This window comes from Chroicocephalus ridibundus, chromosome 7, assembly GCF_963924245.1.
Source record: "Chroicocephalus ridibundus chromosome 7, bChrRid1.1, whole genome shotgun sequence".
NCBI classification, from domain to species: domain Eukaryota; kingdom Metazoa; phylum Chordata; class Aves; order Charadriiformes; family Laridae; genus Chroicocephalus; species Chroicocephalus ridibundus.
This window is the reverse complement of record NC_086290.1, coordinates 22,065,438-22,081,830: the sequence shown is the minus strand read 5'-3', so window position 1 is coordinate 22,081,830 and position 16,393 is coordinate 22,065,438. Positions and strand designations below refer to the sequence as shown.

The following is a 16,393-nucleotide window of genomic DNA, read 5'->3' as shown; positions in this document are numbered from 1 at the left end:
AAGCTTCACCTCTGAGTCATCTCACCCAGCATCACCATTCTCGCATATTGCTTACATGATGCAAGTCCTGCACACCTCTGCCAGAAGGAGCTGAAGCCTGCCCTACTGCAGCCCCCGTGTGTTGCCCAGCCTGGCAGGAATGAGCCCTGCTTCGCAAACCAGAGCAAGGCTGGGAACAGCTGATTATGAGTGATTCCCTGAAGTATTCCCTAGAGAAGCACTTAGGTTCTCCAAGACAGACAGACAGGAGGAAACTGAGTTTCTGCCAGACAGCAGGATTTTAAGAATATACAGCAAATAATGCATTACCACATCAGATTTATCAATATTAGTACTAATAACTGTAGCATAGGAAAAGATCGTGTTCATTTGTGAGGTGGCTACATGAGAAACTTTTTTCCACAAGAGATTAAATGGATACCAAAAGTCTGATGATGCCATCATCTGATATCATCAGAGCAGCAAGAGGAAAACTGCAGTTCTTTATCACGCTCTCACGTTCATATCTTCTATTAGAGATTATCCATGTATCTAAACCAATTAAAAACAGAAAGCAAAGGCAGTTGTATATATGCACTGCACACTTCTCTACTGCTTTCTCCATGGCACTTAAAGGTAAACTATACAAACTGTGGAGACAAAGACATGAACTACTTAACTGTTTTTGCTGAAAAGAGACTTAACGGCTTAACAGGGGTTTATGATATGTGGTCAGGGAAGTCACATGGAAACATTAAGGAGATTCAACAAATAAGGCACGACAATTAAAAGGACTTAGAAGACCTCTCTTCCTGACACAATCTCACATTTACTTTAGCTATTAATAGTCTGGGTTTAGAAACTTTTTAGCAGACTTAAATCCTACATGTTTATTGCTACCAGTTGCATTGAGCCATGTAGAAAACCTTAAAGTTAAAAAGAAATTTTTTTCTGAATGACTACTACATATTTTTTTTTTTACTACATATATTTATTTGTACATTGACTGAATTATTCACTTCAACTTGTATCACCAGATTTCAAGGAAATCCCTTACAAAACCAAAATTTCAGGATATTTCAACAATAAATATTTACTAGCTTTTTAGCTGCAAATACTTTGGGAGGTCTGTTTCTTGCTAAGCCATATAGCTTATAGCTTTTCAGGGCGTCCAGCAAGGGAACTGTCATATAAATAAACTGATGCAACTAATTTTCCCTCTCCCAGTTCTTTCCCGAGAACTTACTTGTTTAGAAATGCCTCTCTCAAATAACTTTTTGTACCTTACTACTAGAGAAAATGTCTTTTTGCCACATTTTTTCGGCTGCAAAAGTATCTCTCCTTTAAAGATAAGTAGGACTTATAGTAACAACAATAAAAATCACTCTTATACATGTCTGGGTTTAGTATGCAAAAATGTGGAGAAACTGAGGTTTTCTTCTGTTTTTTTTTTTTTCAGTCTAGTTTATAAAGAATAATTAGCTTTAAACATGAGTGCAAATGCCAAGTCATCTGGTGGCTGAGTAGCAACCATCTTGCCTCCAGTACTTAGTTAAAACAGCAACTGTAATGACGTTAAGTCTAAATAACTGTTGTTCGATTAGGAAAAATATTTTGCAATAAGTAAGTTCCCATCAAGACACAATTTAATGTCCTCAGGAGAGCCTACCAAGTAATAAAATAGATCCCCTTTCAGTCCCACTTTAATGCCAATGTTGTTATTCAATAGTATCAGAAAAATTGTCTCCCTGATGCAAGATGTGCAGGACCACTGCAATAACTTTTTGCATGTTTGTTTTATTTATAAATATAAAAACACCCACTCATGTTACCCACTGGGATAGTGTTGCATCTGCTCAGGCCAAACTCTTCTTCAGATAGAACCACTCAGACACACTTTGGTTCCCAGAAACTTTGTTAATATAATCTTTGAAGGTATGTCTTAGCAATGTTTCAGTAAAGTAACCTCTTTTAGTATAAATGCTAAGGCCTTCTCATATTAATTTTCATTTTAAAGATTTTGCTGCTGGTTCATATGCTGCTAAATATCTTTCTGCTTAGATAGAAAGATAAGCACCTTAGACATAATGAAGACTAACAGCTAATGGCAAACATAAATAAGCTTCAATTTTCTCCTACGTTCTTTCTGACTGTTTCAAAAGCTCCTACATACACATCTTAGAAACATCAGAGGATTCATGTTTATAAAAAAGATATTTAAAAAAAAAAACAACACACCAAATCAACAGTCTACAAAACAGAAGGCAGGACGTTTTTGGAACAGGTAAGCACCTTTCTGTGAGAGATGTTCAGGTGATGTTCTCATTGTCCCTGAAAGCACTCATGATCCTGCTTGATATGTGAGTCATCTCTTGTCCAGCCTGTGATATTTGCCGACCTATAGAAGTCTGAGACACTAAGATTTTCCTAGCTCTAGTAAACAGCAAAGAAAAGATGATGAAACGTCTTGAAATACTATATTTAATAACTTGTTTAAACTGACAAAGGAGAAATACTTCCTCAATAAGCCTTTTACCCCTCCTTTTCTATGCAAGATATGTAATGTCTGCACACTGCAAAATGTAATGTGCTTAGTATTTCAAAGTCACTTGAGATAATATATGAAATAAAACTATTTGCTTTATTTTAGTATGTGGAATTACGAGGAAAACTAGTGATCTGTACAAAATGGTCAGAATGTGTACGCAATTAAGTTTTTAAATCAAAGCTTTGTCTTGTTCTGATATTATAGAACCAAGGCTTGGCTTCACATGGTCAAATGAGTTCTTAGTTCAAAGCAAAAACCTTTAAAATGCTATCTGTTCACATAAAGAGTTTTTAATTTATTGATATTTTCTTGATCTATTTTATTTTCCAAGATATACAAAACCAGAGACTATCCAAAATTTTATATATTCTTGGTAATAATGTAGAAACAAGAATTATGCTGATGATCCACTGAAGGGAGGATAAAATGTTTACAGCTACTTTACACCTACATATTAGAGCAAATATTACATAACAGATATCAGATGTTGTTAAGCAAATGTTTGCAAGAGAAGGAAAAGCCATCAAAGCAAACATTTTCTAAAACACTGTTAATGGAGACCTATGTACTGGGCCTAACTTTCTGGTACATTATGCTTAGCTAATTGAACAATAACATTAATTTCCACATCAGTGTTTTCATTGGCACTGGACCAGCTACAAGGATTAACTACCAATTTAGTAAGTTCACAAGTAGACACTGTGTACAGCAACTGACAGCTATTTTCTTAGGTATGAATATTTTCCAAATGGAACACTGAAAAGATACATGTTAATTTTAGATACAGGAAGAGAAGAATCTTTCAAGAAGCTCTTTCTTTCTGTCCATACTTCATTCCCTCGAGCATTCCTCACTGGACCCAGGCAGCCCTAGTTAAGGTCAGGCTTCTTTAGGCCTGGACTGACCAGTAGAGGTTTACTGAATGCTAACACGAACCAGTTGCTTTCTCTTGGTTCTGCCACCTTATTAATCTAATCTTTCCTAGTTAGCACACTGTCATTCCTTGCTATAAAGTTAACTATGCACATACAGGAAACTAGCAAACCTCATTATCAATAACTGCCAGACAACACATGGAATGCAATTCTGGCATGTTCATGAAAAAGTCACATCTAAGGAATTCTAGTTATTGTAATTTTAAGTATGAAGAGCTACTTTTTAGAAATTACAAGCAACCTAGGGTTTAACAGTGAATAAAAATTCTTCAAGTTCCATAAACTGCAAGCAGAAATGGAGTGTGGACCCATAAGGGCAACAATCTCCACTGCATTTTTGGTTCCCTTTCCAGTAAGATCGCTGCCTTATTTCTTGCCATTCTCTAATCCCTGAAACTAGCCCCATGCCAACCATAGCCCAGTGAGGTTAGAAACCTGTCAAGAGAAGTAGCTGAGTCTGTTTATTAGGACCAGTTCTTCAATTTGGTGTTCTCTTAGCAGTTTCTACCTAAACTGCAGTAGCTCTCCAACCCTGAACTATAGCTCTCGACTACCCCTTAACCCAGCACTGGAATAGCCCAATATGGACTTTAAGCTAGGGGAAAAATAAAGCAATTTTGTTGGCAATAACCTGCCCTTCAGTTTGACTGCAGGTTAACTGTCACCCTGCTGTTGTCGTCGTACGTCTCAGAACCTTAAGTTTAACCAAGTACCCTAGGGTTACAAAGATACACATGAACAGATGGCAAATGTAGAAAATGGGTATGTGGTATAATTACATTGTCTCCAGCAAAGCCCATAGTCCTAGAAATAGGGTAAATTGCTGGTGAAACATTCTTCCATCCCTGACTACCCTGTGGCTTGATATGACAGACATTTAGAAAAAAGCATTTCAGAACAAGTGTCTGGGCTAGAGTTATGGTAAAGTTAGGTGCCAGCGTTTCTGAGTATGTAGCCTCTTGAATCAGACCTAATAGAAGATTTAAGAGTCATAGAATAGAATCATAGAATCATAGAATTCCTGAGGTTGGAAGGGACCTTTAAGATCATCGAGTCCAACCTTTAACCTACCCTGACAAAAGCCACTTCTAAACCATGTCCCTCAGTGCCCCATTGTTGCGTGAAAAGGGGCAAAGCGGTTTTGGCAGAAACTAAACCCCCTTGCGTTCTAACACTCCTGGTCCCCAAGAGTCTCCTGCTTCTTCCTCACTCAACATAATTCTATCTCCTCCTTCAGAAGAAACTCGCCACACATACTCAACAGCTGATTCTTCTGGCCGCCTCGAATATTTTTCCCTTATTTTCGCTAACTCTGTTGGTGTCCACGGAATAGTACGCACAGTGTTGCGGACTTCCTCATCATCCTCATCAACTGTGGTTTCAGTTTTAATCAGAGGTCGTAAAGGAAAGAATCGAGATTTCACAGTAAAAGTCCTTCCCTCCTCATCTTCTTCCTCATCTTCACTATTAGACCGAAAATCTCCGGTCTGGGTTCCAGAATTTGGATAACACATTGATTTACGAATTTGTTGGACTTGGGTCGAGGGCTGCATTTTATCTAAGAGCCCAGTCACCCTTTCCAATAACATTTTAAGTTGGTGATTTTCACTCCCAAGTTGAGCATTCCAGTTTCCTAAACATTCATTCTCACTCACAAGCTTATCAACTTGAGTTCTTAATTTTTCTCCTGTCTCCTTTTGAAAGGCTAGTGATGACTTCAACACCTCATTCTCTGATTTCAGGGTTGCATATTCTACAGCTGAAATCAGATTAGGAGCAGGGGTTTCCCTAGCTTCTTGTTGTGCACAAGATAAACAGGCGCCTAACTCTGCACAGATCACACCTTTGCCTTTCCCCGCTCTGAGCTTCTGTGAAGCCCGACACTCTTCAATACGTTCCACCACTTTCTCTTCATCCTTTCAAAATTTATGGGCCCACTCCTTCCCAGCCTGGGAAGGGGCACAATCATATTTTTGCAGCAGTTTGTCCATGGCAATCCTGCGACTACGCCAAAATTCTGTTGCGTGAAAAGGGGCAAAGCGGTTTTGGCAGAAAATAAACCCCCTTGCATTCTAACACTCCTCACCGAGGTGGGAGGCTAGGTGCGGCTAGGTTTAAATTCTGAGTGATGCCCAATTCAGCACTATCAGTCCAATCGCGTTTAATATGTATTAAACTATTACGATTTGGATACACTAATAGTGGACTGCACCTTCAGTCTAGTCGTGCTCATGAACTAGCACAGCCACTCTCGAGTCTTTGGTCGCGTTCAGTGAGAAACCAAAACGACTAGCTACTTAAAAAAGTGCAGTTTATTTAAACAACAGATATATAGGTTCTTAGGATTGCCAGTGATAAATACACTGTCTGCAAAGCACGTGCAAATGAAAGTATTGTTACATATACAAAACGCGCGACAAAGTTATAAACGATACAGCCTGGCTCTAAATGTAGAAAAAAGAGTCTCTAGAGAAATTTCTAAGTTTCCCGAGGAAGCACTCGGTATAATCTAAGTCTTACCCAAAGGCGTCCCTACGGGGGGGAAGAGAGGCTCAGCCCGTCGACTGATCCCAGAAGTCAGTGATGTAATTCTTTATGGTGGTGTCTTCCCTGGGTATCCCCCCTCTCTCGGGCTATTTTATACTATTTGTTTTCTTCAAGGTGGAGTTTGAGTGACTTTAGTCATACATACTTTTATCATGATTGGTGTAAATTTCTCTCGCTTCACAATTAAAGGTATAGTTGACGAGAAATTCAGGGCGCAGACTCAAGGAGTGGTCGCACCTTGGAGGCAGGTAGCGTTCGGGATGGAGGTGTGTTTTGGTATTATAATGACATTATAATGAGCAAAGTTCACACAAAGGACAGCATTTCATCAAAATTTGACAAAATGTTGGCTCTGAGCATCTAGCGGGCAGCTAATTGGCAGCTTATCTGTCTCATGGTATCATCCCATTCCCGTATCCGCTATACATCATAAGGTAAAGCCACGGAATAATTGCATCCCGTCCCGTACCTCATGTAGCTTATCAGGGAACCACAGATGTTGTGTCCTTCATGCCAGCTGCGGCTATTTTCTACCTCAGAAGCCTCTTGATTTTATACTTTTCCTTAATGTGTGAATAATGCTGTACTTTTGTATTTTTTAAACAATTTAGTATTTATTCCACACCCATCTACCCTTTTTTTAAACACCTCCAGGGATGGTGAATCCACCACCTCCCTGGGCAGCCTATTCCAATGTTTAATAACCCTTTCAGTGAAAAAATGTTTCCTAATATCCAATCTAAACCTCCCCTGACGTAACTTGAACCCGCTTCCTCTCGTCCTATCACTTGTCACCAGGGAGAAGACGTCAGCCCCCATCTCTCTACAACCTCCTTTCAGGTAGCTGTAGAGGGTGATAAGGTCTCCCCTCGGCCTCCTCTTCTCCAAGCTAAACAACCCCAGCTCCCTCAGTCGTTCTTCATAAGGTTTGTCTTCCAGACCCCTCACCAGCTTTGTAGCCCTTCTCTGGACACGCTCCAACACCTCAATGTCCCTCTTGTAGCGAGGGGCCCAAAACTGAACGCAGTACTCGAGGTGGGGCCACACCAGTGCCGAGTACAGGGGGATGATCACTTCCCTAGTCCGGCTCACCACACTATTCCTGATACAGGCTAGGATGCTGTTGGCCTTCTTGGCCACCTGGGCACACTGCTGGCTCATATTCAGCCGGCTGTCAACCAACACCCCCAGGTCCTTTTCTGCCAGGCTGCTTTCGAGCCACTCTGCCCCAATCCTGTAGTGCTGCATGGGGTTGTTGTGACCCAAGTGCAGGACCCGGCATTTGGCCTTGTTGAACCTCATACCATTGGTCTCAGCCCATCGGTCCAGCCTGTCCAGATCGCTCTGCAGAGCCAACCTACCCTCAAGCAGATCAACACGCCCGCCCAGCTTAGTGTCATCTGCGAACTTACTGAGGGTGCATTCGATCCCTTCATCCAGATCATTGATAAAGATATTAAAGAGAACCGGCCCCAGCACCGAGCCCTGGGGGACACCACTTGGGACCGGACACCAACTGGATTTAACTCCATTTACCACCACTCTCTGGGCACGGCCATCCAGACAGTTTTTTTACCCAGCGAAGAGTACACCTGTCCAGGCCATGAGCAGCCAGTTTCTCCAGGAGAATGCTGTGGGAAACGGTGTCAAAAGCTTTGCAAAAATCCAAGTAGATAACATCCGCAGCTTTTCCCTCATCCACTAAGTGGGTCACCTTATCACAGAAGGATATTAGGTTTGATAGGCATGACCTGCCCTTCACAAACCCATGCTGACTGGGCCTGATCACCCTGTTCTCCTGCATGTGCCGTGTAACGGCACTGAGGAGGATCTGTTCCATGACCTTCCCAGGCACCGAGGTCAGACTGACTGGCCTGTGGTTCCCCGGATCCTCCTTCCGGCCCTTCTTGTGGACGGGTGTCACATTTGCTAACCTCCAGTCAGCTGGGACCTCCCCGGTTGTCCAGGACTGCTCTTAAATGATGCAAAGTGGCCTGGCGAGCACTTCCGCCAGCTCTTTCAATACCCTTGGGTGGATCCCATCTGGCCCCATAGATTTGTGCACCTCCAGGTGCTGAAGCAGGTCCCTCACTGTTTCCCTTTGGATTACAGGGGCTTCATTCTGCTCCCCATCCCTGTCTTCTAGCTCAGGGGTCTGGGTGCTCAGGGAACAACTGGTCCTACTGCTGAAGACTGAGGCAAAGACTTCATTAAGTACCTCAGCCTTTTCCTCATCCTTGGTCACTATGTTGCCAGCCCCATCTACTAGAGGACAGAGATAATCCTTAGTCCTCTTCTTATTGCTAATATATTTATAGAAACTTTTTTTGTTGTCCTTGACAACAGAAGCCAGGTTTAGTTCCAGCTGGGCTTTGGCCCTCCTGATTTTCTCCCTACATAGCTTCACTACCTCTTTGTAGTCCTCTTGAGTGGCCTGCCCTTCCTTCCAGAGGCCATAGATCCTCTTTTTTTCCCTAAGTTGCAACACTAGCTCCCTGTTTAGCCAGGCCGGTCTTTTTCCCCGACGGCTTGTCTTCTGGCACATGGGGACAGCCTGCTCCTGCGCCTTTAAGACTTCCTTCTTGAAAATCATCCAGGCTTCCTGGGCTCCTTTGCCCTGGAGGACTGCCTCCCAGGGGACTTTGTCAACCAGGCTCCTGAAAAGCCCAAAGTCCGCCCTCCGGAAGTCCAAGGTAGCAGTTCTGCTGACCCCTCTCCTTGCTTCTCGCAGAATCGAAAGCTCTATCATTTCATGGTCACTGTTCCCAAGACAGCCTCCAACCTTCACATCCCCCACAAGACCTTCCCTATTTACAGACAACAGATCCAGCAGGGCACCTTCCCTAGTTGGCTCTCTCACTAGCTGTGTCAGGAAGTTATCCCCAGCACATTCCAGGAACCTTCTAGACTGTTCCCTCCCTGCTGTATTGTATTCGCAGCAGATGTCCGGCAAATTGAAGTCCCCCACGAGGACAAGAGCTCGCGATCTTGAGACTTCTCCCAGCCATTTATAGACTATTTCATCTGCCTCCTCATCCTGATTGGGCAGTCTATAACAGACTCCTACTACGATATCCGCCTTGTTAGCCCTGCCCCTGATTCTTACCCATAAACATTCAGTCTCATTATCACCATCATTTAGTGCAAAGCATTCATAACACTCCTTAACATACAGGGCCACACCCCCGCCTCTCCTTGCTTGCCTATCCTTCCTGAAGAGCCTATAGGCATCCATGGCAGCACTATAGCTATGTGAGTCATCCCACCACGTTTCTGTGATGGCAACTACATCATAATTATCCTGCTGCACAATGGCTTCCAGCTCCTCCTGTTTGTTGCCCATGCTACGTGCATTAGTGTATAAGCACTTCAGCTGGGCTACAGGTCCTTTCTCCTTTTTACTGGTGGGAGCCGAAATTCTGCCACCCCCAGACTTATTCCTAAGGAGCCTGGTTACGCCCCCTATCTTTTCCAAGTCCAGTGCCAGCATGCCACCTTCAGGCTTTTTGCTAGCAAGCTTAGATCTATCCCCATCCCCCTTCGAATCTAGTTTAAAGCCCTGTCAATGAGCCCCGCCAACTCCTGCCCTAAAACCCTTTTCCCCCTCTGAGACAGGCTTTTGCCGTCTGTTGCCAGCAGGCCTGGCGTCCTGAAAAGCAGCCCATAATCAAAGAACCCAAAGTCCTGCCGATGACACCAGTCTCTGAGCCAGGCATTGAACAGCTGGCATTTCCTATTAATCTTCTCATCAATCCTCGCAACTGTTGGGATAGAAGCAAACACTACTTGTGCTCCTGATCCCCTAACCATCCGTCCCAGGGCCCTGAAGTCTTTCTTCATTGCCCTCAGGCTTCTTCCTGAAATTTCATTGCCTGACTGAAAAATCATGAGGCCACCTTTCTGTTTGTGGTTGGTAAGAACTGTCAGTTTGAACAGAAAACTAGTACCTGCTAAAATCACCATGCTTCATTTAAATACGCAGTTGGTAAGCTGATTGTGGAGACAGTCTGTAGTGAGAAAGTAAGATTGAGGATAGGTTGTACTGTAAGTTCACGTCTCTACAAAACTCTGAGAAAAGACTCACAAATCAGTCAGAAAAAAGATCAGTTAAGGTATGGACTGTGCTAGTAAATCTCACAGGCTATACTTAGTCTTTGGCTGGTGGAATTCTAAAACAAACGAATTGGACTAATGAAATGTAGAAAAACTTCACTGATGAAAAAAGATATCTAACATTTCAGAGCTAGTGCCAGCTACTGTGGGGTGAGCCTATTACCTATGCTAATAAAAGGATCCAGAAGAGACCAGACTGAAGAACCCACCAAAAGATGACAGATTAGAATTCTGGATTTGTTTAGGTTAGTTGAATTTGTATTTGCTAAACTCCAGAGGGTAGGAAAATTGTGTATTCACAAAGTTATGAGCTCAAATAACAAAGGCGAGTGATGTTAGGGGCAACATTTAAACTTTATACTGGCAGCGTTCACTTAGCTAAGTTTAAGGTCTGACTGGGAAAAAGACAGAAATGGTCCTAGTTAAAAAAAAGCAGTAAGGCACAGGCTCCGTAATGCCAAAATTTGTATGCAGCTAGGTAATCATTCTTGAACCAGCCCAACTTCAGTACATTTAAGTCTGAATCAGGTAAGAAACAGTGGTCTAACAATAAGTTTTAGGACTAATGCTGAGGAAACTGAAATCTAGAGAACAGGTGTCAGAATCACATGAGACAGAAATGCAGCTGGGTAGCAGTGCTATGCACCAGCAGCTGCAGTTTATACAAGAATAATGCAACTAATAGTTGGTAGTCTCAACTCAGACTTTGCTTTGGGTCTGGTGTGTGTGTGGGAAGAATAATTAACAGTTTCAGACAGCAATCCTCAAAGCTTTACTAAATTTACGTTATTCTGAGATCATCTAAATAGCACTGAAGTAAACTAAAGCTAAGAAAAATTCATTAGCTATGGCAACAAAATGATTAGTAAAAAGCTTCCATGATAAACCAGAGGCTGGTACCTGGGATCACAAACTAGTGCTTATCCAGAGCCAAAAGGAAATTTACTCAACTGGAGAAAAATTAGGTGCAGTATTGTAAGGAGGACATTCACCATGACAGAGGCTTATGGCCAAGCCTTTGACTGGGTACAGGCAGGGCCGCTGTTTTGTGGTTTTGTTCATACCAAAAAGAACTGCTATTACCTCTGCGTGTGAGTCTCCTATCATAAAGATCTACCTTAAAGATTAAAGGTAAATTTTTATGATCTACCTATCATAAAGAAAGGTAAATTCTCTTTTCATGGGAGAATTCAGGCCTGGGGAATTAAAAGGCAATTCAGGAGTATCACAAAACTTACGACTAGGTTACCCCAAGTACGTTCGGTGAATAATCCAGACATTGGAAACAAGTTCTAGCATCAGAGGAGCGTAAAGGAGCTAGCCTGCTCCTCAGTTCCAGCCTGGTTTCATTCAGCACCGAACAGTAAACGGCACAAAGCGCGCCAGGCTTTCCACCGCCGCCCGCCGGCCCCGCGCCCCGGCGGCGCTACAGCCCAGCCACCGCTCCCTCAGCAGGGCCCGAGAAAACGCCCTAATCCCAACAGGCATTTTCCCGGAAAGGAAAGGGACACACAACCCCCCCACCCTTCCTCGCTACACCGGCACCACCCACCTCCGCAAGCCCCGAGAGGCCGCCGCCCCGCCCCGCCCCGCCCCGCCCTGGTAGCCCCGCCCTGGTAGCTCCGCCATGGTAGCTCCGCCTCGCCTCAGGGCGACCGTTACCACGGCAACAACGCCAGCAACTCCCAGCAACCCCTGCGGCTCCAGGAAGGACGGCTGAGCCAATCAGCGGTGCGCTTGTTGCGAGGTGGGGGAGAGGCGGTGCCCAGTTAGAAAGCGGCCGTTGGGACGGCGGGAAGGCGCCGGCGGTTTGAAAGCGGGTGGGTGCGGGCGGCCTTGGTGCGTCGCCGCCGCTCGTCCTGTCCCGCAGCCCCCATCTGGTCGGGGGGAGCTGCCCGGCGGCCCCTCGTCCCGGGCTCGGTGGGAGGACGGCGAAGGGGCGGGAGCGCACCGGCGGCAGGAGTTGGCGACCCCGCTGCGGGCTGTCGGCACCCCGGAAAGGGCCGTCGGTGCGGCGACTGTCCCCACCGCAGCGCGGGGCCGCCTCCTGGCGCAGGGAGCCCGCCGCTGATGGAGCAGCAAAAGAAACGTAGCTCCCGCTGTTACTGCTTGTTGTAGTAACAATACAGTAACAAGGCGAGCGGATGAAAGCTGCCCTGAAGGTTTATCCTGTAATTGTGAGTTATACCTGCTGCGATTGTCTTGTGTCTCTTCACGCTGTGTTTATGCGCTTACGTGTTTGTTGCAGCGCTATGGCCAATATAAAGACAGAAGATGAAATCATCCTCTTTGAAAGGGAAATGAAAGAGTTTTGGACCAAATTAAAAAGCATTTATGGCACCGAGCAGATCAATCAGACTTTAGCACTGAGGGATTCATGCAAGGAGTCCATAAAAGTGCTTTCAGGTAAAAAGGCTGTATGTTCCTGTTACCTCTGCTTTTTCCGAGTTATCACCAAACTTCTTCAGATAACTGAAATAACTTTCCATTACAGAGAAATGGTCCAAGAAGCTGAAAGAAGGGGACCTGATGATTGATAAGATTCAGGAGTATAGCAATGGTATGGTATGGTGTTTTATTTATAGTGTCTAATGTTTCTAAAATTAATGTAATACAGCTGAATAATATGTTTAACTTCACACATTAAAAGGTAAATAACAGCATTAGAATGGAGACAGAATTAAAACCAAAGATATTTGGTTGGTTATTGGATGTAAATTGCAAGTCAAAGGCAATTTGTTGGAAAACATTGATAATGCAAAAAGATGAATATTGGGTAAAAGTTTTCTGTATAGTGGTTTTGGTGCTTAAGTATTTAAAACAACAAAGAACCAGAACTTGCTGACTGCAACAGGAAAAATAAATTAAATTGCTTAGTAAAGTTAATATTGTGAGGTTACTTACACCTCTTCCATATTAGTAATAGAATAGAGTCAGCTTATCAGTCTACAATTAACTTCTCTGAATTTTGTCATTAAACTTAAAATAATTGGAACTCTAATATCAGTCAGTGTTTCCATTCCTTGCTTTCTGTCAAATTATTTGGCTGTGGACAGGATCCACCATCTTCTTCCTTTGAGGATGTATATAGTTCTGGCACCAGAAAAAAAACTGCATCTGATAGAGGTGTCAGAGGAGCTCCCCATTTAATAGTTTCTCTTTTGAATAACTTTCACTTTAAGCTTTTATCCAGTGCTCTTGGTATAGTTATGCTGACTTCTTTCTCCAGATGAGATAGTATACATTTCACTAGACTTTATTGAAATGAGTCATCTCAAACTAAATAGTACTAAATAGTGGGGACCTAATTGATCAACTGTATATGTGCATATTTTCTTGCCTCACTCTAGAGATTCTCCAGCAGAGCCAACGCATATCAGAAAATCAAGAGCACTTGACAGAAATGAAATCTAACCTAAATCAAGAAGAGGAGCAAAAGAAGGACTTGACTGACAGCATCCAAGAGCTTAAAGAAGAGTTGATGAAGAAAAAGGAAAGTAAGTAAGCAAAGGATAATAAGTAAATTTTCTTAATCAGAAGAGGAATTGTTTTCAACACTTGCTCTTGCTGGGCTTTTATACTGTTCTATTTTTTTCAATGTGCTTGTTTTACCTTTACATTGTTATTTATGGTGGCTTTTAAAATTCTAGTAATATCTTCTAAAAACAAAGCCACTAAGGAGAGAATGGAACGACTATGCAAGTCTAAAGTATTGTTTGAAGAGCGGCTTGGACTGGAGATACGCAGAATTCACAGTAAGTTTCTGTAGTTTTCATAGTTTCCACATGCAGTGCTACAGTGTGTTTAATGCTGGATTGTGCAGTGAAGAACATACTGGTTTACACAACTGCAGAATTGCCCCAGCCCACGTATTACCATTGTCTCCCCAATGGCAGAATATGGTATGTTAAAATGCACTTGTCTTTCAAAGAGGCCAGGTTTGCTTAGTAAGTATTCTAAGAATATGAAGTGAAACTGTAGCTTGATATTGTGATTTTTTTTTTTTTTTTGTCATCATTGTGACTCTCCAGCAGAGGTTAATTGTGTTAGTTAATTCTGTTTGTGTTTGCTTTAGATGAACAATTACAGTTTATATTCAGACACATTGACCACAAGGATCCTGACAAGCCATATGTGTTTACCCTTTCCATAAATGAACAGGGAGATTATGAAGGTATGTGAATTCTGAATACTTAAGCAAGAGGACAGAATCTGATGCACCTATTTAAAAAAAGGGGGAGAGGAGTAAAGTACAGTTTAGTTGTAACCTTTATCTTCCAGTTTCTGAATGATAATCTTTCAATGGTAATATTTTTTTTTAATGAAGTTTCTCTTGTTAATTTATATGAAAATGCAACTGCTTATTTTTGCTCCCTTCCATTTGTGGAGTTGCTGTTTACTTTGCACCGAGCAAAGCAGGAGAGAGAAGACACATACAGGCATAGATAAATGCTTCGGTTTGTAGTTTGTTGTTTCTTCCCTTTATGGTAGAGTGAGTGTTTATGCTGGCAGGCATATTTCAACTTGTTTGAGAAGCCTAGAGTGCAGAAAAAAATGAGGTTCCCTGCTATGTGGGGAACGCTTACAGTTGTGTGACATAGGAGGAAGATTAAAACTTGAAATCCAGCATTCCTCTTTGCAAGGGTACAGCCTTTCAGACCTTAAAGCTGCTTTTGCAATACAAATCTTACTTCAGTTACAAAGAACAGTGGCGGTAATTTGTGTACTGTGCTGAGTAGCTTCTAAATGGATGCTGCTGTTGCTCTGCTTGCCTCTAGGTATGGACTCAATCGATTTCTAGTTTTACTAATTCAAATCTAAATTGTGCTGAAGTTAAAAGTGTATCATATGCTGGGCTACATCAGCTTTCAGTCTGCTTGCCTGCAGAGCAACAAACGAAGCTTAGGAATGTGTTTCATTTTTTGAGCAGGCTATGGATTACTGGAATTGCTGTAATTGCAGGAGCACAGCACTGAGTGGGAGGTCTGGAAAACAAAAAAATAATTGTGTGTTCTTTGAGGCTTTGTCTTTGCTGAAAAATTATTTAATGGGTTAATCAAAAATAGTACTTGATGAAGGTAAGACATAAAAGGATAGCAAACTACATTCATATTTCATAAGTATGGAAAACAACTAATACTGGATTTTTTTATAATAGTCTAATCTTTCTGTCATTTTAGTGACTTCCTGTACTCCTCCTCTGGACTGTATAGCAGAGTTGCAGCTCAAAGTGAGAGAAACTAACAATTTTTCTGCATTTGTTGCCAACATCAGAAAAGCTTTCACTGCTTTATCATATAAACAGTCTGCATAAAACTAGCTTATACCTCCCTCTCTAACTGTAGAGTGCTTTTTTTTTTCTTTCCTTCCTGTATTCTGAAAGTATGTATTTATTCATGACTTACTCTAATTTCTCAATAAAGAAAAGAAAATAGTATTTTAGTTCACTGTCATCTAGAGATATTTTGGATGATTCTTTGAACAGCAGCATAATAAATTACTTCATTAATTGAATGTCTTCAGACATGTAAATTTTGATCCAGTAGCAAGTAGCTTAATGATGTAATGATCTCTATTTAGCTATCCCAAGCGGATATTCAAAATAAAGTACTTTCTGTAATTCATGTCTCTCTTCCGAAAGCGTAGAAGTGTCTTTCAGGTCTATGTGGTTGGAATAGGACTGAAGCCTACCAAAATAATGCACTGGAGCTTAGCAATTACTTCAATTACCTGTGTCGTGGGCCACTATCTTAATTTTTATCCTGTCGTTACTCTCCAGTGTTATCACTCACTTTAATACATGGAAATTGTTGGGGTTTTTTGGTCTGTTAAACTGTATATTTTACTGCCTGTTTCAGATGCCTGTCAGACACCTATTTCTGTTTTTAGTAACAAAACCATTTGATGTGCTTGCTATTCTTGAATAAAGCTCTTAATAGGAACAAGGGGGAACTCTGTATAGATTTGATCAAAATTCCTAGAGATGTGAAATAGAGCCCTGCTCTAGCCCAGAGGTTCCTGGCTCCTGCAACACACAGCTGGGCAGAAAAGATGGCCTGAAACTTGAACTGCAGTGGTGAATGAGTAACACTCCTAAGATCACCAGCCTTAGTGTTTTATTGGGTATGTTTTAGAACAGACTAGTCATTTTGCTTTTTTACATAAAGCATGTTCCAGTAAAGGACTATTTATTGCCATTGGAAATCTTAAGACATGGCAAAGCCTGGAGTATAGAGTATGAAACTAAGCAGTTACAGATAAATCATCTGTG

At 42.2% G+C, this 16,393-nt stretch overlaps 1 protein-coding gene across 1 annotated transcript; it reads left to right on the top strand.

Annotated features, from left to right (window-relative positions):
- The first annotated feature begins 11,952 nt into the window (after positions 1-11,952).
- Positions 11,953-16,393, top strand: SPC25 (SPC25 component of NDC80 kinetochore complex). Its single transcript, XM_063341469.1, has 7 exons — positions 11,953-12,284; positions 12,371-12,528; positions 12,617-12,682; positions 13,473-13,619; positions 13,773-13,877; positions 14,198-14,296; positions 15,303-16,393. The coding sequence occupies exons 2-7, from the start codon at positions 12,375-12,377 to the stop codon at positions 15,434-15,436; spliced, it is 705 nt and encodes a 234-aa protein (XP_063197539.1). The 5' UTR covers positions 11,953-12,284; positions 12,371-12,374; the 3' UTR covers positions 15,437-16,393.